The following is a 24,735-nucleotide window of genomic DNA, read 5'->3' as shown; positions in this document are numbered from 1 at the left end:
AAGAGATTCCAATATTTACATATAAGTCTTTAATGATGTCCTTTAAAAAACTGATTTGTGAGTCTTCTGTGTGGTTATTGAGTTATGATAATCCATATATGATAATACATTAAAGGAATGTGTCTCTTACAAATGAAAGCTTGCTGAAAATGCCCTCACCTCATGCCATCCAAGATGTAGATGAGTGTTTCTTTACAGATTTAGAGAAATTCAGCATTATATCACTTGCTCACTAATGTATCAGAATGAGAGTCTAAACAGCTGATAAAAACATCACAATAATCTACCAGTAATCCACACAACTCCAGTCAATCAATTAACATCTTGTGAAGTAAAAAGCTGCTTGTTTATAATAAATAAATAAATCAAGATGTCCTCTATCTATATAATATTGCTTTCTCCAGTGAAAGTCATCTCGTCTGAATCAGGAGGGAAATATGCACAGGTCAAGCAACATTTACAAGCAAAAACAGTCTTTTGTAGTGTGTTAGTTTATATTAAACTTAAAGTTATTATTTTAAGCATCCTAAATTACTAAGTCATCTTTACAAAAATACCTTGCAATTGTACTTGGTATAGGCCTACTAAACGCAAAAACTGCAAAATTTGAACAACTAATTTTGTGCTTAATGCACTTTAAGTAGTGCTGAGGTCTAACTAAAGTTCTGCTGAAATACATTTTATTTGGCTGAAGTGGAATTATTGTATACAAGTATACTTCAGGCACACTTTAAATATCTTGCATTTAAAGACTGATATTATACAGAGATCATACAATCCTTATTAACAGTGATATTAAAATATAATAATATATTATTTGGAAATGTGCACTGTGCAATAAAGAAACGCACCAAATAGAGTTTAATTATAATTTTAAATCAGCAAGTCTTAAGTCATATCTAAATAAATATGTTAATGGGTTTTAAGCATACTTAGTATGAAATACATATTTTAAAAAAAAAAAAAAAAAAAATATATATATATATATATATATATATATATATATATATATATATATATATATATATATATATATATATATATAATTTTTTTTTTTTGTTTTTTTTTTTTTTACTAGGTTAGTTAATCAGCAGCGAGTTTATCTTGTTTAGACCTGTGTTTATACAGTCTCTGGTTTAGACCAATCAGACAGCGCTGTGGGCGGGGCTTCGGCGCGCTGTCGTCGGCCTCTCGCTGACTTGCTCTGTTGTTGTCATCAAGATGGAGTTCTTGTTGGGGAATCCGTACAGCTCTCCCGTCGGACAGTGCATTGGTGAGTTGGAATAGCCTTTCCTTTTAATAGAATGTGTTTTGATAACAGGTAATGGACCATGTTTATCCATTGCTCGTGTTAAGATGCTTCAAATGTGTGTTTAGCGTGAACAGTCAGCACTGTTAGCTACATTAGATGATGTGCTAGTCAGCATCTTCACCCGGTGTAAACACACAGATGTTACCAAGAAACTATTCATTTCATTTTTGGAAAATTGACCATTTTCTCTCTAACGTTTAACAGTTAGGACTTACTAACTCAGTTTACATGGAGCTACAACCTCTCTCTGTTTATAAATCTAATTTTTAATGCTCTCTCAGACATGTAATACTTCAGTTAGTGCTGTAATTCATCGGTTTGACAGTTTGTCAGTATGGTGTTTTTTTATATAATAATTAAATTCATTATTATAATATTAGTTTTACATGACGAATACTATCACTACTGAGAAATGTAACAATGCATGATTTGGTTTAATAAATTATACTCACGAAAGTTATACTCTCACGGTACTTATTCATTAAAAAAAGGGAAAATAGGTTGAAAATGTTTGGAAATGTTTTAAGCATATGATAAACATGTTACAAAACGTACTTTTCATTAACCAGAATGCAAATTATTGTATCATTTGACATACATACATACATTTTAAATATTTTATTTAATAAATACTATGTATTACTAATAATGAGTAAACATGGAAGCTCAAATGTGTGTTGATCAGTGTTTATATGTGAATAAAAGACTCCGTTAAATCCGTATACCCTTCACTTTGCATAAGCCCTATTATTTTGCATAAGCCATATTTTTAGGATAACGATGGTGACAGTAATGGTAAAAAAAAAACAACAACAAATTTTTACTATATTCTGAATTATACCTACATTCAAATGACAAAAAAATATTTGTTTCTCTCTCCTTTTTCTTTCTAGTAAATATTACAGCTGTAAATTATTATTGTTGTAGTTGTTATTACCTGTTTATACAAACTTTTTCTTCTCACTTGTATTGCTAGACTAGGGAGTATCGTTACACTACATTTTCCACCTTTGTCCATGTTTGTCTTATATATATATATATATATATATATATAATTTTTTTTTATATTTTCATATATTTTTAATTAATATATTTTATTATTAATATATTTTGACACTACATATTGTTGCACCCCATAGTTACATGACCTTGAATATACATGGCTTTTCCTTAAGCAGCCTAAGTATAGTTTTATCTTGAAATCTTGATGTTGAAAAGCTAATGTTCATTTCATTTGATGACAACTAGTGTTCAGGTTTAATTGATTTTAGTAATGGTTGAAGTACGCTTTGTTGATGAATCCTAAAACCAGTTTGTGTTGGCATGTCTGGTCCTGAATTTGGTTCATAAAGTGTCATAAAGCAGCAGTGGTCCAGTCATGTGACTTTCGATTTGCTGAAAGTGCAGGGTGTGCAAACTGGTGCACATGTAAGTTAACCACTCTGACTTGGCTTTCTCCCTGTTTTACGTGAGCGGTTATGCAAGGAAATCTATGTTTGGGAGTTTGTTTTGCATGTGAAAATTTTTATCGTGTGTTTGCGGTGTGTGCATTTGACTGGAGTTCCTAGCATTAGGCTTAGTATAGTAATATCACAGAGGCCAGAATAAATGGTATGTCTTGTTTCTTAAACAATGGTGTTCTGTATGACTTCCATATGCATGCTGCACATTGGCACCGTAGTTTTAAATACTGGACCAGATGGTTTGGAAACTATTTATGTTCAGATGAAAGAATCGCTCCTTTGGTTTTGAGCTGCAAGACCATGTTGATGTAAACTGATTAATTATCACCCTGAAAATGACAGCTTTAGGAAAAGACTATTAAATAAAATATAAGTGAACAAAGTCTCTTCTGGCTGTCACAGCATCATAGGTACGTAAGGGGGTGAATTGTATTATGGACACTCTGATTTGATTTGGTAACAATTTGCGAACAGTGGCTTGTTCCTTCTCTTGCCTCGGGCCTTTAGGTTTAAAGTTGATTCTTCAGGTTCATGGTGTGCTGACCATAGGACAACATCCCAACAGATGAGCGTTTCATTATGAGTCAGATATTGGGTTTTTTCATCACTCCGCTCAAACCACATTTAAAAAATCTCAAAGTGGATCTAAGTGTACGTGATCAAACACACTTCTGTAAAAGTCCTCCCTGGAATATAAAGAAATCAAGATTTTTAAATGTTTTTAAAAGAAGTCTTTTATGTTCATCAAGTCAGTATTTATTTCTTCAAACATAGAGTAATAACCGTTATATTTAAAAATAGTATTACAATTCAATGTTTTCTATTTGAGTATGTTTTAAAATGTAATTTATTCTGATGCAAAGCTGAATTTTCTTAATCATTACTCCAGTCTTCAATGTCACACGATTCTTCAGAAATCATAATAATATGCTGTTAATTTTTATTTTTTTTTGGAAACCATGATTTTATTTTTCAGGATACACACTGACCCCAAACGGTAGTGTGTCAATGAGGAAGACAAAGCTAGTAAATGTTTGGTCCTAGTATTTACATGACAAGCCTCGCAGTTCCTGATTCATTTCCTGTGCCTTCAGAAAAGTAGCAAATCTGAAATAGATAAGTTGTCACAATAACATCAATACCATAATATAACACTCCCTCCCTCTGAGTTCAAACAAACCAATATCCTGGAGTAATTCATTTACTAAAACAGTACACTGACTGAACTGCTGTGAAGAGAGAACTGAAGATGAACACTGAGCCGAGCCAGATAACGAACGAAGTCATGAACCGTTTCTGTCAGACGCGTCTGATTCGTGAACCGAGGAGCTGATGATACTGCGCATGTGTGATTCAGTGTGAAGCAGACCGACACACAGAGCGTCTGGACCGAACTGATTCTTTCGGTGATTGATTCTGAACTGATTCTGTGCTAGTGTTATGAGCGCAGGTAAACCGAAGGCTTGAATCAAGGGCAATCATCACCAATGACGTCATTACGTTGAGCGCAAAAGAACCGGTGAACCATTTTTTTTTTCAACCGATTTATTGAATCGAACTGTCCGAAAGAAGTATTGGTGATCCGAAAACCGATGCAACCGGTTCTTCACTCGTGAACGAGTCAATCTTTCGTTCGTTATCTGGCTCGGCTCAGTGCATCTTCATTTCTCTCTTCACAGCAGTTCAGTCAGTGTACTGTTTGAGTAAATGAATTACTCCGGGATATTGGTTTGTTTTAACTCAGAGGGAGTGTCAGCCAAATTAAAAAGGTTAACATTTGGTTAAGTCATTTGCAGAATATTGGAGACGTGAACCGTTTTAAACGATTCAGTTCGATTTGGTGAACTGGTTCAAGAAGATCCGGTTACATCGAATGATTCGTTTGCGAACTGGATATCACTACACTGAGTTTTGAACTCTCTCACAACAGACACGGAAGAGAAGACAATGATAAATAAAGTCGTAGTTTTTGCTATTTTTGGATCAAATCTAAATCTAACTAAATCTAAAATACCTTAAACAGTGAACTAACCCTTTAATAGAGAGGCGAAGGGAAGGAAAAGATGTGGTAGAAAAAAGTGTACAAGTAATAGGGATAACCGCACCCTGGAGAGGATTGTGAAACAAAACACATTACAAAATGTGGGGGAGATTCACAAAGAGTGGACTGCAGCTGGAGTCAGTGCTTCAAGAACCACTACACACAGACATATGTAAGACATGGGTTTCAGCTTCGCATTCCTTGTGTCAAACCACTCTTGAACAACAGACAGCGTCAGAAGCGTCTCGCTTCAAGGACTGGACTGCTGCTGAGTGGTCCAAAGTTATGTTCTCTGATGAAAGTAAATTTAGCATTTCCTTTGAAAATCAGGGTCCCAGAGTCTGGAGTAAGAGAGGAGAGACACCCAATCCACGTTGCTTGAGGTCCAGTGTAAAGTTTACACAGTCAGTGATGGTTTGGGGTGCCATGTCATCTGCTGGTGTTGGTCCACTGTGTTTTCTGAGGTCAAAGGTCAACACAGTTGTATACCAAGAAGTTTTAGAGCACTTCATGCTTCCTGCTGCTTACAAACTTTATGGAGATGCAGATTTCATTTTCCAGCAGGACTTGGCACCTGCACACAGTGCCAAAGCTACCAGTACCTGGCTTAAGGACCATGGTATCCCTGCTCTTAACTGGCCAACAAACTCACCTGACCTTAACCCCATAGGAAATCTATTGGTATTGTGAAGAGGAAGATGCGATATGCCAGACCCAACAATGCAGAAGAGCTGAAGGCCACTATCAGAGCAACCTGGGCTCTCATAACACCTGAGCAGTGCCACAGACTGATCGACTCCATGCAACGCCGCATTGCTGCAGTAATTCAGACAAAAGGAGCCCCAACTAAGTATTGAGTGCTGTACATGCTCATACTTTTCATTTTCATACATTTTAGTTGGCCAAGATTTCTAAAAATCCTTTGAATTGGTCTTAAGTTATATTCAAATTTAATTTGAAATTCCTTAGCCGTTATAATCATCAAAATGAAAAGAAATAAACATTTGAAATATATCAGTCTTTGTGTAATGAATGAATATAATATACAAGTTTCGCTTTTTTAATGGAATTAGTGAAATAAATCAACTTTTTGTTAATATTCTAATTATATGACCAGCACCTGTAAATATGAACATTAAGAGATATAATTAAATGAATGGCATGTAGCCTTCAGGTGTTTTTAATAAGTAAACAATGTTCAAGTTTTCCATACAAATAAATATAATATTATTATTTAGGATTAGATATTTATTATCAAGATCTTTGCCGTTTTGTCACATCAGTCTGGACTATTGTGAAAGAGCTTGGCTACCAAACTGAGTCTGTATTACTGCTATACTGCAGAAAGACTGCTAATGTTAGTTATTACTGATGTACTGGTACCTCTGAGGACACTTGAGATGTTTCCTCAAACGTGTCTTGATGTCAGTTTGTGCTATAGCATGTTCTGTGTGTGGTCGCTTTGTCAACGTGGCGACAATGAGATTATACTGTTTGGCTGATTAGATGCATGAAGTTCATTTGTCAGTCTTTTTGAGCAGTTAATAAAAAAAAGGATCAGCTCATGTGGAATCAAAAGTCATTGGTTCATGAATCTTTCTGAATGCCCAGCAGTCACAGCAGGGCCACTGATGAAGATTAGGAAGCACTGATGATGAATACGTGTGACTGGAAGGCCGTGTGGTGTTTGTCAGAGGTTGGTACAGCTGGTGCACGTGATCCAGACCAGCTCTCGCTGTCTCCCGCCGCAGGGCTGTGCTCAGCCATGTGCCTTTGCCTGTTTTCCGCTTGCTTTCTCTACCTGTCGGACTTTTTTGAGCACCCGATATTTTCCAGTTTTTATTATTTTCTTGCGCTTGTTCATTTACTTGATGTCTTGCACTTCACCAATCTACTTAAGGAGGCCAAACTTACTCTTCTTTTAAGCTAATCATCTCAAAATATCCAAGTATTAAGAAATCAGCTTATCACTGTAATGTATGGCTTTCCAGATTTGTTTAGTTGTAATGAAGCACTCTTTCTCTTTCCCGTACGCACTCTCAAGGTGAGACTGCAGCATTTTCAGCACGTGTCTCCCTAGTAAACCGACTTCAGGTGAAGCAACCCTGCTGTCGGACAGGAGTGGATGAAGAGAGCTGCTCTGAACTCTGCTCTTGTGTCTGGTGAGCGGGCAGACATTAACAGCAGTCTTCTCTCCGCCTGGTCACGTCTGTCAGTTTGATAGAAGAGCAGCTCAGGGGAATGAATAAAGCATGGCTCTGCAGACTACAGGAGGAGGCCTCACCCAGCCGTGAAAGTGGTGTTATGCTCCAGACACTTCCAGTTTGTTGAATGAAAGTTTACTGGCACTGCCAAGATGATATCCAGCGCTGTGGACTGATGGGAGTTTTGGTCTTTTTTTGTAAAAGACACTTTGGCGAAGTCTGAATATTCGAGGCAACTCATCCATATTTATATGTCTTAAAGGAATAGTTCAGCCAAAAATGAGCATTTGCTAAAAATTTACACAACCACTAGATGTCGATGAACAGATTAGACTAATAAAAAGGGGCATTTATTTGAAATATAAATATTTTTGTAACAAAATAAATTAATTAATTTATTCATTCATTCCATCCTTAATAAATCATAATTATCCCAAATGGGGATCAAATCTGCATCAGCTTTGGAGAGATCAAACTGTTGTGTGCTCTACATTTGTTTGAGGTGGTTCGCTTTGGCCAAAGCACACATCTGTGGTCAACCACAGTAACTCAGATATATAGTCAAACAAACTATATGTTGCCTAGATGCAGACATACAGAGACACATTTGATTAGATCTTGACGGACAGAAGTTTCCGTGTGTATTTTTGTTGTTTACACAGATGTTCATTGGCGCTTTGTTGCTCATGTATGCAGTGTGTGAGTTTTTTAAATGACGAAGAAAGGTCTGTAAAAATAGCACCGAAAGTACTGTGTCGATATGAACGAATTTCCATATACCTTTTTCACTGATATTTGAATTTTGCATTGCATGCGTAGTGTTTTAGGGCAATGTCTGTTCACCATGTTTTTTTTTTATATCAGTGAGGACGTTATTTTGGTGTCAGCTGTCTTAGTGCAGTTAGCGAGAATTTTGTCAGTGCTCTAAATAAATACATTGGTTCAGCTATGTATCTTCATCTAATTTAATTTTGACCTCATTATCGAAATCTTGTTACTAATAGGCTTATGCATTGTTCCCTTTAGGGTAAACCTAAACTGGATTACTAACTAAGTAACTAACTAACCAAATGGGGCTTGTTTCCACAATGAATGAATGAATGAATAAATAAAGAATTTTGAGATGTAAACGTGCAATTTTGAGGAGGAAGTCCGAATTGTGTTTTTAATACCGTGATATATATGTGCGTGCAAAAAAAATATTTTTTTGGTCTTCTTAAAGATGTCTTTGCTTGTTTGTTTTATAAAGTTCTCCTTTGATATATTTCGTCATTGGTGGGGCCCTTATCCTCCTGAGTCACTCTTCAGGAAAGCAAAGCCAGCTTCATGTGAAGCGACTGTGAAATCTCACTCAAGTGTACAGTACATCCTCAATAAAGCCATGTGTTGTTTTATGTTTTTTTTTTTGTGCTCTGTGGTGATATGAAAGCACATCTTATGTACACGACTCACTCCCACCTGATTTCAACAGATGAAATGTTTTGTCTGGCCTGTGTTTGTTTGTGTCAGTAACGAGACGGCCTGCTGATCTGCGTTCGGTTTGTTTCTCACAGAAAAAGCCACAGATGGCTCCCTGCAGAATGAAGACTGGACGCTCAACATGGAGATCTGTGACATCATTAATGAGACCGAGGAAGGGTGAGAGGCCAGCACACAAACACACACTGGGAATGTGCAATCGTTAGCAATGCATTTCACCAGTAATGGGTTCTCACAGTCCCTCCTGGCTCCATTAACAGCTGACAATGAGACAATGTCAAAATATCTTCTTTTTTTTTTTAAAGAAATAGTCTTAAAGGTTTGGTTTGATTACATGCAATCAGTGCTAAATGCACGTCAAACTCGTATCAAAGACTTTCTGAGGTGGTCAAACACCCCTAACATATAATTGTTACACCAAAAGAAACATTTTTAAATACTTATGTACAACCTTGGAAGACCACAACTGTTGGAGTATTAAGCATTTTTATTTCTCCTAAACCAAGGCTGCATTTATTTGATCAAAAATACAATAAAAACAGTAAAATATTATTACAAATGAACTGTTTTCTGTTTGAAAGTATTTACCGTTTTTATTTATACCTGTGATGCAAAAGTAAAATTGTTTTAGCACCGTCACATCATTTCCTTCAGAAATCACTCTGATATGACGCATTTGTTTCCAGGATTGAATATCGATTCTATTCAGGATGAATAGAAATCTCAAAAGAAAAACATTTATTTGAAGTATAAATCTTTTATAATGTTATAAATGTCAATACTGTCACATTCAATCAATTTAATGCATCCTTGATTAATACAAATATTTTTACTTAAATAAATAAAGATAATCAAGAAAGCATGTAAATGAAAGCCAGTCACTACAGTACACTTGCCGTGTCTCAGCTGAACTCATGATTGGATCAGATTAATGTTCATACCAGGTGTCAGAGTCATGTGCTGTTCCTACACCCTCTGATTCTTCACTTTCTCTTTTCCTCTCACACAAGTTGTGGTCAAACTGGCACTACAGGCTTGTCTCTGTTCTTGGTGAAGGAACACAGGACTCCGTTGTGCTCTGCTCTGTTTAGGGTTGGTTTTTTCCTGTTGCGTTCAAAGTTGTGGGTGCTTTCAAGAATTTAAACAATCTTCCCTTTTTTTTGTATTGTAATGTATTGAATTATTTACATCAATGCTTTTTTAAGCAGATCATGTCAGACTAAGCACTTTGGACTTTGTTTGTTAGAGTAGTTCAGTCTTAGCTTTGATAGAAAGTGCATTCAAGTATTCATTATTCAAATTTCCAGTCAAAAGTGTCCCATGCATTTATAATTTTCACTTCTGCTATTTTGTACTTCCCATAATGTGAGTTAGTATTACTGTATAGCTCCTCCTCTCTGTTTCTACTTCCCTAATATTGAAAAGGTGAAGAACAACGATCAAAAAGAGTCTGAATTAACTATTTATAGAAAGTAGATGAAACGGAGATTTGTGGATGGCAGTGTATCAACACAACTGGAGGCTTAAGTCACATGACAATGACAACATAGCAAATGTAGTTCATCCGGTTTTTATTCCCTTTCATACTAAACAGAGCGTACTTTTTAGTGGTCGATAATGATGTTGTTCTTGCTAATGAAAGCTTATGAAAAGACAACATGGGAAAAGGCAAAGCTGGGAGCTGATGATCTTCCTGTCCCTGAATTACAGTGTGTTTGAAAATCGAGTTGTTTAATTCCTATCCTGAGCTCACAAGAGTGCTCTGCTAAATTGCATGTTATAAACTGCATGGATATTGACTGGTAAATCCAATCATGCTGAATATGTCTGTTTATATTATGTGTACGATAATATCATTATAGTTATTCTTGGTGAAAATGGACCTTTAAGCTGAGCTATGTGCCCCCACAGGCCCAAAGATGCCATGCGTGCGTTGAAGAAGAGACTCAACGGCAACAGAAACTTCCGTGAAGTGATGCTGGCTCTAACCGTGAGTGACCGTGTGCTGGACGTTGATCTCATGTGTGCATACTGTCCAGAAACGAAGGTTGAGGAGCAAAAATCTGCTTTTTAGTCTGAAGCTTTGCTCCATTAATAGTTCATGGCGACTGAGTTCTCTGTAAACTCCTCTAGGCACGCCGGAGGCTATTTTACAATTTTAATAAGCTATTTTGTGAGCATTTGAATGCATTATGATCCTGTTCGTTGGAAGTGCTGTGTTGTGTGGTCATCTGGGAGCTTCAGCTTGTCTAAATAATCTGTAATCTTATCTGCTCGCATAACTGTCTTTTCTAGGTTCTGGAGACTTGTGTGAAAAACTGCGGCCACCGTTTTCACATCCACGTCACCAGCAGAGACTTCATCGAAGGTGTTTTGGTGAAGATCATCTCTCCGAAGACTAACCCTCCTGCTATAGTACAGGACAAAGTGCTGGCACTGATTCAGGTGAACTGCCCAACCCAGATTACACATAATAACCAAACCACCGCTGATGACCGGTGAGATCGGCTGAAACTAGGTCTAATGGACTTGGTCTGTGAGGAAGCCTGCAGTTGTATTAACTCTTTTTAAATGGAAGCCATTAAAAAATCATTTTGACCACTAGACTGCTGACACTTTCCTTGATGGTTTACAGGACATAGCTGCACTTAGAAATGATTACATGTTTTTTAGTCTCTAAAATTTCACACTGAATTGTCTTTTGATTTCATTTCATTTAAAAAAAAAATTTATGAACTACATTTTTGGGTTAACTGAGAACAAATGTATCAAATGTGGCCTTTATAATAACCATTATTAGACAACAAGTGCATCCCTAACATTTAGAGCATCTTCTCTGACAAATTTGGCACGTCGTTTTTCTCAACCTGGGTTCTAGGGCCCAAGGTAGCCTTAAGTAGCCTTAAAGGGATACTCCAACCCAAAAGGAATATTTAGTGATTAATCACTTACCCCCATGTCGTTTCAAACCCCTAAAAGCTTAATTCGTCTTCAGAACACAATCTTAGATATTTTGAATGAAAACCGTGAGGCTTGAGACTGTCCCATAGACTGCCAAGTAAATAACAGCGTCAAGGTCCAGGAAAAGTATGAAAGACATGGTCAGAGTACGCCATCTGCCAACCGTAACATTATGAAGCGATGTGAATACTATTTATACGCAAATAGAACATAAATAATGGCTTTATTCAACAATTCCTGTGTCAACAGTCTCCTCTGTGTCTCTCCACATCACTCAAAACTGCGTATGGTCTGCTGTGTCCTCCGCGCCACAAGGATGCGCTGTTTTTTTTTTTTTTTCAAATCAACGCATAAATACACATAGGCTGCATTTACACTGCAGGTCTTGATGCCCAAATCCGATTTTCTGACTATATCCAATTTTTTTGATGACCTGCATCTTTTAAAAGTGTCCCGTATCCGATTTTTGGATTTACACTATACACTGCTGAAACTACCAAACGTAGATGTTCTGACCCGGAAAAAGAAGTGAAACAGCACGAAATACAATGGATGCAGATGTAAATAAAATTATACAGTGTTTTGCTTTCCACAAGATTTTGAAAAGTCAACAAAAAAAAATCAGCAAAATATTGGTCTCGCATGGCGGAGAAAAAAAGGAGAGCCCTTTATTTCTGTAACAACCCTGCATTTTTGCATGCACTGTCTATTCGCCCCAAAGACTTAAAAGACATGAAACCTCGGCATTGCTCCACTGTGTGTATCCTTCGTCCTCCATCGCACCTATAATAAGTCATGTGATGTGATCTCAGTTGGCGGTGTCCATCTGAGTTGACGTCACTTTTTTTAATGACGTACGACTCGCATTTACTGGGGAATATCCGATTTGCAAATGCACGTATCCGATTCATATCCGATTTATTACCACATATGAATGAGGCCTGAATCCGATCGGAGAACATCGGAATCCATGCGGTTTTTTCCTGCTTACACGTACACCGGTCATATCCGATCTGTGCCACATGAGAGGAAAAAATCGTATTTGGGTCACTTGAACCATGCAGTGTAAATGGGGCCATAGAAACAGTGCATCCTTGTGGCACTGGCTGATACAGAAGTATTAATATCTTAAATTGTGTTCCGAAGACGAACTAAGCTTTAATGGGTTTGGAACGACATCGGGGTAAGTGATTAATCACAAATTTTTCATTTTGGGATGGAGTTTTCCTTTGCTGACGAAAAATTATTATAAGACAAGAATTTTTTTTTTTGAGTTATTTCTTATTTTAATTCAATGTACTTCTTTCTATTTAGCTCTAAAATACTTTATCAGGTAAAAAAAAAAAAAAAAAAATCCTTATCCAATAATCATGTAAAATGGTAAAATCATGGTGCATTTACATATTGTTGTGAACAATGAGGTGCCGAGAAGACACCTGCTCTAAACTATTCCATCTGCCCATACGTCAGTGATTTCAACTTGTGTCGACTAAATTTATCAAGAACGCCATTAGCAACCTTGATTAACAAAATTCAGGATGCACATGCATGAAGTTGTAGGTTACCTTCTAAACAACCATATGTTGCTAGTGTTTGAAAACGGTCTGACTTCAACCTCATAACACTCTGCGAGGTGCAGATTCAAAGCCTCTTCTGTACATTAGCCAATCACCTCTCTGCCTTTGTGTTTCGGTCCAGGCTTGGGCCGATGCGTTCCGGAGTAGCCCAGACCTCACTGGAGTCGTGCACATTTACGAGGAGCTCAAGAGGAAAGGAATCGAGTTTCCCATGGCAGACCTGGACACTTTGTCGCCCATCCACACACCGCAGCGGGTGAGAAACACACGACACTCACAGGCTCTTGCGGATCAGTTCTTACTTATCTCACCTCGTCCCGTGTGTCATTCTAGGGAGTCCCAGAGGTAGATCCAGGCACACACATATACAGAGCGCCCTCGCAGCCCAACACAGCACCTCAGGCAGCTGCAACAGCTGACTTCAACCCCATCCAAATCCCATCAGTACCAGGACCCATCACAGCAACCCCAGAGCAGGTCACACTCAGAACTGAACAGCTGTTATTTCTTTTCTAACAGTATTTCACAATATTACCGTTTCAGCTGATTTGTAAGCGTGTTGTTTGTGTGTGCAGATCGCAAGGCTGAGAAGTGAACTGGACGTCGTGCGTGGGAATATTAAAGTGATGTCGGAGATGCTGACAGAGATGGTGCCTGGCCAAGAAGACGCCTCTGATCTCGAGCTACTCCAGGTTTTCCAAGTTTTCCCACAACGGACAATTTTTTTAGTACAGAGAATATGCATATAAGTCATGCCATATGCCTAGATAGAAGAGTTGAACACAAATTAGATGCAATGGATCCGTGGCCTAGCAGTTTGCACAGGTGCTCAGACACATTGAGCTGTGGTGCTCTTATTGGCTATGGGGTTTCTAATCCAGCATGCAACATCCAATTCTCCATTCTTTACCCCAGTATTTCCCATCTTCTTATTTCTCAGCACAATGATAAAAGTGACAAAAAAAGTCTAGATTTCTGTATTCTAGACGTCACCACAAGAGGGTGTAGCAGTACAATGTTTCAAACCAGGGAAGCACTTAATCTTGCCTGTTACATATTATGTCCTCTCTAAACTCATCTAGAGAAGTATTCCATAATCTAGACTGAAATGCGTTTCATATAAGGAAAAACCGTGATGTTTTGTGTGTCAGGAGCTGAACAGGACGTGTCGAGCCATGCAGCACAGGATAGTGGAGCTCATCTCTCGCGTGTCTAATGAAGAGGTCACCGAAGAGCTGCTGCACATCAACGATGATTTAAACAACATCTTCCTGCGCTACGAGAGGTGAGAAGAGGCGTCCGTCACCTCAGTCTCTCAGAGGAAGCTCAGACTCCGGCTTCCCTTTGATTTCCCAGAGCGCTCAGGGGCTGAAAACACATCACCATTTCTTTCATCTCCATCCTGACGAGTGTTTTTGATATTTGACCGGCGCTCTGTGTCCTAACAGGTATGAGAGATACAGAGTAGGCAGAGCAGCACAGAACAACGGGGTGAGTTTGCTTTCTATCTTTTATTTGTTTGCCATCTTTCTGTTTTTTTACTGTTTGCAGAGAGGCAAGTACGAAGCATTTCTGCCGTGTAGATTCAAGTGAATTGTTAACCATAATGCATCACATTATAACTCTTAGAGATCTAGACCCTAGAAATAAAGCAATTATTTCTCGTTGCCCTCCTTACTTGACCTATCCTATACAGATGTTATAATATTTCTCTATCAATTTTTACAGCTTTTACATAAAAAAAAGGAGAGAAGTGTAATCGTTTTTATGATGTATTTAAAATAATTAATGAATGCAGTTAATTTAAAAGTATGGTAAATCAAGAAATATATATTTTTACTTTAATTCATTAACTGTATTGTTGTTATTGTATGTTAATAAAATATTATATTATTATATTAAAATATATTAATAATTACAAATTCACACACACACACACACACACACACACATATATATATGCATATACACACACACAAAATCCCTTTATTTGTACTTATACGCTAATATATTTTATATATGTGTAATATACATTTATAATATATTACATATAGTTTATAATATAATAATACACTATATTATAGTATATTATTATTATTATTATTACATAATGTATAATTTATAAAAGTTATTAAATTACATTAAAGTTATTCAATTATAAGTATACTGTTTTCATAATCTTTTATCTATTTATCTATTTTATATATATATATATATATATATATATATATATATATATATATGAAACTTAAATGAAGCTAAAATATTAACCTGAAAATAAAATGTAAAAGATGCAATGACGTTCAAGGGGTATTCGATTGCTTTTGAATTTGCATTTGTTTGTTTGTTTGTCATTGTTGAATTGAGCTGAACTTATTAAATTATTAGAGTGCCTTTATCATGGCATTACACAGCAGGTGAAGTAGTGGAGAGTTTGTTGATTCTGATGAAGACTTAGTGTGTGCTGTGAATGCACAGGTGCCGAATGAGGCTTCAGAGGAGGATAATCTGATAGATCTGTGCCCTGGTTCTCCAGCAGTGGTCACTCCTGGGGTCAGCGCTACACCCTCTCATCCACCCACATCCACCCTGCAGCCTCCTCCTCCTGCTGCATCTCTCTCCACACAGCTGGCAGGACTGGGTGAGGCTTTCACACACACACACACACACACACACACACACACACACACACATCTCTTAATTAGGATGACAACATAGACTAAACATCAGTTCATTCAAAAGTATTTAACGTGATTTATTTACTTTTGATGTTTTTTTTTCTGTATACAACTGAAACACTTCTGTTGAACATGATTTACTCCGGTAGAAGTGGGTGCAGACAGCGTCAGCCGGACCCTCAGCTCTCTGACCGCTCTCAACCCTCAGGAGGACTTTGACATGTTCGCCCACACCAGGTCCAGCTCTCTGGCTGACCAGCGCAAAAAGTGAGTGGCACTTCCACACCACTATAGTTAAACCACTTAAATAAAATAATAAACTCTATTTTCTCTGCTTATTTTCCAGCGTTAAATACGAGGAGCCTCAGGCTCTGGTGGGCCTGGCGTCTGCTTTAGACATCAGACAGCATAATGCCACTGACGTGAGTTTCCTACAGCATGTAGTTTGGTGTTTGAGACTCTGAGCACTCAGTGTGTGCATGTTATAACTTCGACTTAGACACTGGTTCTCAGAAGATGGGCACTTGCACTAGTTTTGAATGCTAAATGAAACACTTTTCTAGTCTTTGCATGTCATTCATTGTCACTTTTGACTTAACAATGCTCCTGTTCTTGCTGACTCATGTATTGGCACTATGAGCTCTCCAAGTCACAAAATGACTTTCAGCTTGTTAAAGCCCAATTTGGACTGGATATCTGCTGCCAGATTAGCTTGGGTTTGCTCTGGATGAAAGAATATTAGTTGCTGCAAGACCACATTGCTAAATATACTCCTTACGAAATACCACTACAGCAATTGTTGCTATCAGCTGCCATTAATGTCAGAAAAGTTGTTCCAGGTTCAAAGCTGTCACAACACCAGCTAAAAGGTACATTTTTATACCATATTTGACCCTAAATGGCACATTTTAGTACTTTAAAAGCACATATTATTCGATCTACAATTTACACAATTATTATCAGTCAAGTGTATAATGTGTATATCATTTCAGTATATATCATATCATTTTAAGCCAGCTCAATCTATTTTATTTTATGACAAAAACATGTTTTTGAATAAACGTAATGTAAATCATTTGATTGATATTAGGAAATGGTTCTAGATTGATTGTATCTCTGGTTCCAGACATGCAAGTGTTGAAATCAACCACGGTTACGTAACGGACGTGGTTTAGAGGTGCAATTCATAGCGATCAGCCCATGGGTCAAAGTTTGCACCTTTTTGTTTGTTTTTCCTCTCCATCTATCTTAGTTCATTGACTCAGAGTTACTTTCTCTTGCCTTAAATGACACCTGCTCCAGTTCTCCTGAAGATGGAGGTGGGTTTGTTTGTGGTGGGTGCTCTTGTTCTTCTTCACATCTGTAAGGTGTTTTCTGTTGTTGATTCAGCCGAATGTAAAAGGTCCCAACGCTGAGTTGGAGCCCATAGACAGCTGGCTCATTACACAAGGAATGGTGAGGATTTCACCAGAACCACTGTCCCCTCCGTGTCCACACCCATCCCCTCAGCCCTGACCTCCCACCACAACTAAAACACACCCACAGTAACAGGGAGAGATCAGCCGAACATGAATGATCTGCCTCCTGTCGTTCCAAAGTTTATCATGATCACAGCTGTCAAACTCCAAAAGCGCACCATAAAGGTGTATAGTGCAACAGTTGGATTAAATAAGTAAAAACTACATCCATTTTCCATTGGCAATCTGATTTTCAATGGTATCTTATGAAAATTATAGAAGAAAACTTTACCTAGAAATGAAAATGTACTCACCCTCAGGCTATCAAGATTTGGAGAAAATCGCTTGCTCACTAATGGATCCTCTGCAGTGAATGGGTGCCGTCAGAATGAGAGTCCAAACAGCTGACAACAATCCACAAGCAAACCACACGACTCCAGTCCATTACTTGTGATGTTTTTATCAGCTGTTTGGATTCTCATTCTGACGGCACCCATTCACTACAGCGGAGCCACTGTTGAGCAAGTGATGTGTTTGATTTTTTGTATTATATGGAAAGAGCAGCCTTCTTCTCTTTTTCTCTCAGCATCTCTGATTTAATAACTCCAGAGCCTTTTCTGGGCTCTTCTCTTTGCTCTGTCCCTTTTACTGTGAATTTCCTCATCACCTCATATTCATTTATCATCACAGGTAGGAAACCTTTATTCCATATTAAAAGCTGTGGATTTCATCTCCTCTATTTCATGTCATACACTAGCTAGACCCGGGACGTTAACATGAATTAACCCCGTTATAACCAGCCCTCGGCTCATGGAAGGCTCTGGATCTTTTATTCTGTTAGCTCCGAACTCAGGGTTTCAAAAGACATTCACACCTGATGGAGATTTGGAGTTAGAAAGTCCCCTGAAGTCATTCGTTTTCATTGACAGCTGCTGATTCTGGGTAACATGGGCAAGAGTGACTGTTAACGATGTAGTGTCTACACACTGATATCAGAAATCAGAAATGTAAATCCACTCATGAAATCACTGTCAGTGAATAGGCTTTACACTGTCCAGAGGCTGGTCCTTCATCATCTTAAACTGGACAGATGTGTGGTCAGAGCCTTTCCATGTCCCTAATCTTCATCATTACTACATTGAAACACTCCCCTCCTCACCTCATTAATTCACAACAGACTAAGCTGAATGACTAAACTGTTCTAACATTTAAAATATAACCTGCGATGAAATAAACATAAGGGAATATTATATCATATTATATTATCCTCCGTGTTTGGCTACTTTTATTTCTCTGTTTATTCCAAACATCAAAAAAAGAGAGATCCATACATTGGCACCATCTAAATATGTCCAGAAAACAGATTTCATACAGCTGAATAAAATATTATTTTTGTCCAGGCGTTGGACTGGAGGTGTTTAAGAACTTTTATTTTGATCTTTATCTTAACACATAGAAGAAATGGCTCTGCAGACTTCTTGTAGCTGTTGTATTTTATTGAAAAATGTAAACAAAACAACAAAAAAAGTATGAACACTTCTGTCCTGTCCTGTCCAGCAGAAATACAGGGAGAAAAGTGCTCTGTAGGGGGAGCTCCTGTGCCACTGTTCTCATGATTATGGATCTTCTCTGACATAATCCTGTATTCTTGAGGATAAATGCTCCTCTCTTCATCAGACGCTTCACACTGCATCACTCCTTCAGTGTCACTCTCACCGCATGTGAAACAGTGTTGCTCCAGCTCTGTGTGCAAGCCGTGTGTGTGTGTGTGTGTGTGTGTGTGTGTTTGGGCTTGGTTTGACGCTGATTGCATTGTTTCTGTTGTTGTTATTTTCCTCTCCGGCCTTCTGGTGATTTTATTGTTTGTGTTTTTGTTTGTCGGGGGTGTTTTTCTGTTTCTATCATGGCTTTGGGGGTCTTTGGTTTGTCCATGGCTTTGCTCCATAGATCCCCGTATCGCAGTCCTCTGTCATGGATGACATTGAGGAGTGGCTCTGTGCCGATGTGGTGAGACTCCTTTACCTTGATTTCATTCTCTTTGTTTCAATGGTAACTTCTAACCAAGTCTGTTAGGTTTGGGATTTAGTTTTCCACCTCAGTAGTACTAATCATTCATTTCCACCGGTCATGTTGTCAGTCCACCATATGCCACTCATGCACATGATACTAATGAACATTAACTAGAGATAAATGACCAATTTTAGACGTCTGTAAAGCTCCAGCCTGTGTCGTTGGAGTTACAGTGAGTGTGATGCTGGTGCCAGATGCTTTCTCTCATCTGTTCTCATGGAGTTGGTTATTGTTTGTGTTTGTACTGATATTCAGATAAGTGTGTAGTTTGTTGAAGTCAGTAAATGTGATGTGACGTTCGTCCACTGAACAGTGTTGGGGAAGTTACTTCGACGCAAACCACTGGGATTGTTGCGTTGTAAAACTGAGCAGATTGTAAGCAGTCAGTACTGATTTAGTGATACGAAACCGTATTTATTTCATTCAGTTCTGTTTAGGTCTGAGGTATTATCACTACATGCAGTAGCACGCTACAGAAAAAGCTTGACTATTTCAGAAACCTGTCTGTTGTCACACTTGATGTCAATACGTCCAAGTACGTTTCTCCCCAGCACTGATCTGTTGTCATAAATAATACGGAAAATGCATACTTAAATATGTACCTTTGTTTATACAAATGTCACATTGTGAAGTGTTTTTTCCAGCTGAATGGGAAATAGTTGTTCTTTCTGTGTTTATATGGCACAATGTGGCGTATAAGTAATAAAACTGACTGGTCTGATGTGTTCATAATTGTATACTCTTGACTTCTTTAAACAGAAGGGTGAAGAGGCCGAGGAAGGAGTCACGAGCGAAGGTACAGTGTGAGCGCTAAAATTGGATTAACCTGTATGTCCAGCCCTTCTGGAAATCTTACAATACTATTTCAAATATGCCTACTGTAAGAAATTTGATAGGACACAATCTGCACAGTCATCTTAATGTTTAATATCCATTCAAAAGAACAGATCAGTCTTTACAGGGTTAAACTCTTGAATGCAGTTGACAGTTGTTCTCCTGATGTCTCTTTAGAGTTCGACAAGTTCTTAGAGCGACGGGCCAAAAGCGCAGACAAGGCTTTAGCGTTGGCCCCTGCTGGAGAGCCCAGAGCTGCCCTGAGCACGTCTAGCAGCAGCCGCAGGAAGACACCGCAGACCGAGGACAATCTCTTTGCCTTGTAGTACAGTGACGGGACAGAGGATCACACCTTCAAAACGCTTGCTGTTCCTTCACAAACCTCCTGAATGTGTCTTATGTTCCCCGCACTGTGAGAATCCAGCTTCGTGACAGCTATAACCAGTCAAGCGATGGCTTGAGCAAACATGTAGCCTAAATAATTCTGTCTAGAGAGCCTGTTTGTTTGATTCCTGTCGAATGGAGTTTGGTTTTCTGTCGAATGGAAATTGGTTTCGTATTTATCGCTCGTTGATGAACTAACGCTCTTAACGTTTGTCATTCCATGAGTTTCCCGTTCTGTGAGGTGTTCATTGGGGCCGGTTCTTCTGTAGCGGTGAGTCAGCTGTGAATTGTGGCTCGGCCTGTCTCTGTGGTAAACAGAGAGGCTCTGCTACATTCCTGCACTCATCATGTGCGAATTACCAAAGACAGACGAATAAATGTGCTTTCTATCGATTAAGGTTTTTGTAAAAATATGTAGACTCTTTCCAAATTGAAAGAGATTACTCTTAACATTTTATTTGGATTTAAAAAAATAATAATCTTGAATTATAATGACTTCAATCTCGTTTTATTTATTTTTTCATTATTATTGCTTGGCCCTAATCCTCTTCCATAACATATTAGTTTTATTGTATTTTTAAATCAAAGTAATGCGGTATTTTGAGTATAAGAGACTTCTTTCAAAAACATAAAAAAATTTAATTAATTGAAAAAACAAACCCCAAACTTTTGAACAGTAGTTCAAATGCTATACCCTTAAAAATGTGTTCAAACCAGTATTGTTTCAACTTTTCAGAGCAGTTTACGTATAATTATATATATATATATATATATATATATATAGTTAGTTAACTCATAAACTTCTGTCTTACCTATAGACTCTACTAGGGATGCATGATATTGGATTTTTACCGATATCCGATATGCCGATAATTTTCAACTCATTTTGGCCGATACCGATATATAATTATTTTATATTACGGTTGTATTTTAACAATAACTTATTTGTTAGTAAGAAATAAACAATAAAAAAGTTATTTTATAATGACAGTGCACTGAAGATTTGAAAATAACTGTAAATAAACAATATATTAATCATTGCATTTATTTTATTTTTTCAGAAAAATGATTTATTTTATGATTAAAAATTTTATTTTATGATTTAACATTTGAAAATGGTCTAAAGCAAAAAAGTTGTAAAAATTTAAAAATCATAATTTGTTAAAAAAATAACATATTGTATATTAACTAATAAATCAGTATATGTAAATTATTTAATTAAGTTTAATCATGTTTTTTTTTTTTTTTGGTCCATGTAAGCTATAGCTTCTGACCTTTAAATCAAAACATACTCTATTAATTCTCTATTTACTCTATTCTACATTACTTTATTTAATCAGAAACACCATCTTAATATTATTTGTGTATTTTGTTTTCATTTTATTAGAAGTAGGCCAACAGCGCCCCCTACGGAATTAAAACTCCTTACCGAGCGGTCATTACTTACTGCTGCCACTGCACCTGCTATTACTGTTCACTTTTACTATTACTATTACTGTTTACTCTATCAAACACAAAACTTGTCATTCTGTACCTGCATTCTCGGTTTAAATGCAATGATCTAAAACAGTGAATCCAATCATTATCCAGGCAAAAATTTGCTTCAAAAATGTGCCACAAAGCTGATGTGATCTAATCGCACTGTCGACAATCACTAGCACATCCTGAGCACATGTGAGTTAATCTATTCCTCTTATCGGCAATACGTATCGGCATCATTTTTCATATCAGGCCAATTTACATTTAAAGCAAATATCGGTTGATTCCGATATTGGTCCGATAATGATATCTTGCATCCCTAGACTCTACATATTTAAACTGGGATAGGGGAATAATTAGACTTTGCTTGCCAAAAATAGGTTTCATCTTCATTTTTTTTCTCGGGGTATATGAAAATGACACATTTCTTAAGATTCACCCACTTGCTGCGTCTTTCTATCAGATTCCTGTTTACGGAGTGATTTCAGTTAGCAAAAACCGACACGTTTGGCAGTGAAGATGGGAAATGAATGGATATTTTGCTTTGTCCTTTGCTAGACCTAACCACGAATTATATAAGCCTAACGACATTTGTAAAATATGTATCCATACATAGACAAAAATGTGTATATACAATAGGAAAGTGTGTATAGTACTTAAAAGTTTGTATTAACTTTGGTGTAAATGTTTAATCGCATCCCTCTTTTTTTTTGTGATTTGTCATGAAAGATTCCTTTGCAGGACCGCTGTAGGTGTTCATTCCAGAAACTATTAGCTGAACCGGACAGCTCTTCCTTAATATCATGCTAAATATTGCACTGCTATCTTCCAATAATGTGAGGAAGACGTTCACTTCAGTCTTACATGTATATAAAGGAAATGCAGCTAGATCAAGCATGATGCATTTTATTACACTAAAAGACCTCAAATGCTAAGCGTCTAATGATGGCAAGGGCTTAAATTTTATTGCCAGTGAATCAAACCTCCATTACTCCCCGTAAATCAGCGGCCAAATGTGTAAAACACTGGAGGGCTGTATGCTTTACTTGCAAATGAGGCACAAGTCACTGCGGTTTTGATTGAAATTAAATTGCAGCATGTTCAGAAATCAGTAATTGTCTTGATTTCTTAACCAATGCCATTTGAAAGCTGGCTACAGACGGATTAATGTTAATCTCTAAAGACTTTAATATCTAGTTTTGTTTCCATCCTTTAATAAGTACTTGTAAGAAAGAAAGCGTAATAGCTGTTAGTAATATCCTGCTTGTTCTGCTTTCATCTGTCGCAGTCATTATTGAGATGAACTGATTCAATGAATGTTGCCATGTGACATTAAAAGTCTTAACTATTTTGATTATTTATCTCTTAAAGTCTTAAATGTATTTTAGAATAATGAAGATTTCCTATGGTCAGATTTGTCTAATCCAAACTATTTTATTAAAGTGATTCATTTGCTTAGTGCAAACAGTTTCCTGTGTGATTCATTTTAACAAGCTTATCTATAAAATATTATATTATATCCATTATTTTGAGGGAAAAATTTACCTTTTCACAGCGAAATCATTAAACATTTATTAGCTTGCCTCTTAATGTATTTCATTTATTTTATTTTTTTACCATGTGTGCAAACTTTTTTTGTCTTAGAGTTCAGTTCAAACTTTGGTTTCTTCCATGAAAGCAATTATTTCTCACAATTGTGAGTTTACATTTTGCAATTCTCCGCAAATTTTTTTCCGACACGTTTTGTGATGTGAGCAATTGTGAGCTGAGGGAGGAAAAAAAAACTTTACTTTTCTCTTATATCTCCATTTTTACTATTTCTCATAATTGTGAGTTTATATCTCAGAATGATGAATTTCCCTTGAGATAAAAAGTTACAATTTCCTTGTTTTATTTTTTATTCAGTGGCGGAAAACAGGCTAGATGGCAGAAGAAGTTGTGAAAAATAAATACTTAATATTTTATTGTCATTAAACTACCTTTTAAAACTTTTTTTTAATCTCTGTCAAGTTTTCAATTTTTATTCTAGTGCTCTATATGATATAAATAATGATATAAAGTTGCGTTAAAAATAATAATTCCTTACATTAATATAGCGCTTTTCTGTGAACTCAAAAGTGCTTTAGTTTTATATAGCCTTTATAGCATTTTACAAAATAAGGTGGATAAAACAATGTTAATAATAATTAAATTAACATGTTTTGCATATGCCTAAAAATAAAATAAAAATTCAATTTAATTCAATGATTCAAAACGGCTGTTTATTATTAACTTTAATAATTTATGAACATAATGATAACATTGTTAACAATATGAATGCTATGTTAATTTTCGATTTAAATGATGTTCTTGTATTATGTCAAGTCTCTTTAACTGATTGGTGTGCTGCTGAAGAGCTTCATGGAGAAATGAAATGACTGAAGCCTCGAGACTCTTCTGTCTTCAGCACACACTTTTGTGAGATGCCATGTTTCAGAGCTCCTCGGTTCTCTTTGTAGTCATACTGCGGTGTTACTCTCGGTCACTGACCCACTTCAATTCGGTTTGTTGATATATGAGAGTTCAGTATAGAATTACTTACATTTTTAGACAAAACGAAAGCTAATTATTTATGTCGAAACAATCCATCCTATTTAGTTTTTTTTTTTTTTTTTTATCAATTTGTGTATTTATATAATGGAGGGAATTATATATTTTGTGCATAATATTGGATGTATTTAATTTTTATAATTTGTATTATTATTTTAAAATATATATATATATATAAAGAATATATATATATATATATATTATATC

The 24,735-nt window shown here is 36.8% G+C and overlaps 1 protein-coding gene across 4 annotated transcripts; it reads left to right on the top strand.

Annotated features, from left to right (window-relative positions):
- The first annotated feature begins 1,163 nt into the window (after window positions 1-1,163).
- On the top strand, window positions 1,164-23,404 carry LOC127940636 (TOM1-like protein 2). 4 transcript variants are annotated; one of them, XM_052536153.1, is made up of 16 exons: window positions 1,164-1,273; window positions 8,574-8,658; window positions 10,411-10,489; window positions 10,795-10,944; window positions 13,159-13,293; window positions 13,371-13,514; window positions 13,613-13,729; window positions 14,189-14,322; window positions 14,486-14,528; window positions 15,516-15,678; window positions 15,868-15,982; window positions 16,062-16,137; window positions 17,105-17,170; window positions 19,120-19,179; window positions 20,002-20,038; window positions 20,254-23,404. In XM_052536153.1, the coding sequence occupies exons 1-16, from the start codon at window positions 1,222-1,224 to the stop codon at window positions 20,400-20,402; spliced, it is 1,605 nt and encodes a 534-aa protein (XP_052392113.1). In that variant the 5' UTR covers window positions 1,164-1,221; the 3' UTR covers window positions 20,403-23,404. The 4 variants fall into 4 exon arrangements, with proteins under 4 accessions (XP_052392113.1, XP_052392112.1, XP_052392114.1 ...); XM_052536152.1 differs by having other exon boundaries at window positions 15,865-15,982; XM_052536154.1 differs by lacking the exon at window positions 17,105-17,170 and having other exon boundaries at window positions 15,865-15,982.
- Window positions 23,405-24,735: the final 1,331 nt, after the last annotated feature.

Source organism: Carassius gibelio, chromosome A3 (genome assembly GCF_023724105.1).
Source record: "Carassius gibelio isolate Cgi1373 ecotype wild population from Czech Republic chromosome A3, carGib1.2-hapl.c, whole genome shotgun sequence".
Classification (NCBI taxonomy): Eukaryota; Metazoa; Chordata; class Actinopteri; order Cypriniformes; family Cyprinidae; genus Carassius; species Carassius gibelio.
Note: the sequence above shows the minus strand (reverse complement) of the source record. Positions and strands in the feature narration are given on the sequence as shown.

What these genes read in the sequence shown, in the direction of transcription:
- LOC127940636 (XM_052536152.1), top strand. Translation starts at nt 1,222, where the DNA reads ATGGAGTTCTTGTTGGGGAATCCGTACAGCTCTCCCGTCGGACAGTGC. An exon ending in CTGGCTGACCAGCGCAAAAA is followed by an intron (nt 15,983 to 16,061) that starts GTGAGTGGCACT and finishes CTTATTTTCCAG; the next exon opens with CGTTAAATACGAGGAGCCTC. An exon ending in GGCTCATTACACAAGGAATG is followed by an intron (nt 17,171 to 19,119) that starts GTGAGGATTTCA and finishes TTTGCTCCATAG; the next exon opens with ATCCCCGTATCGCAGTCCTC.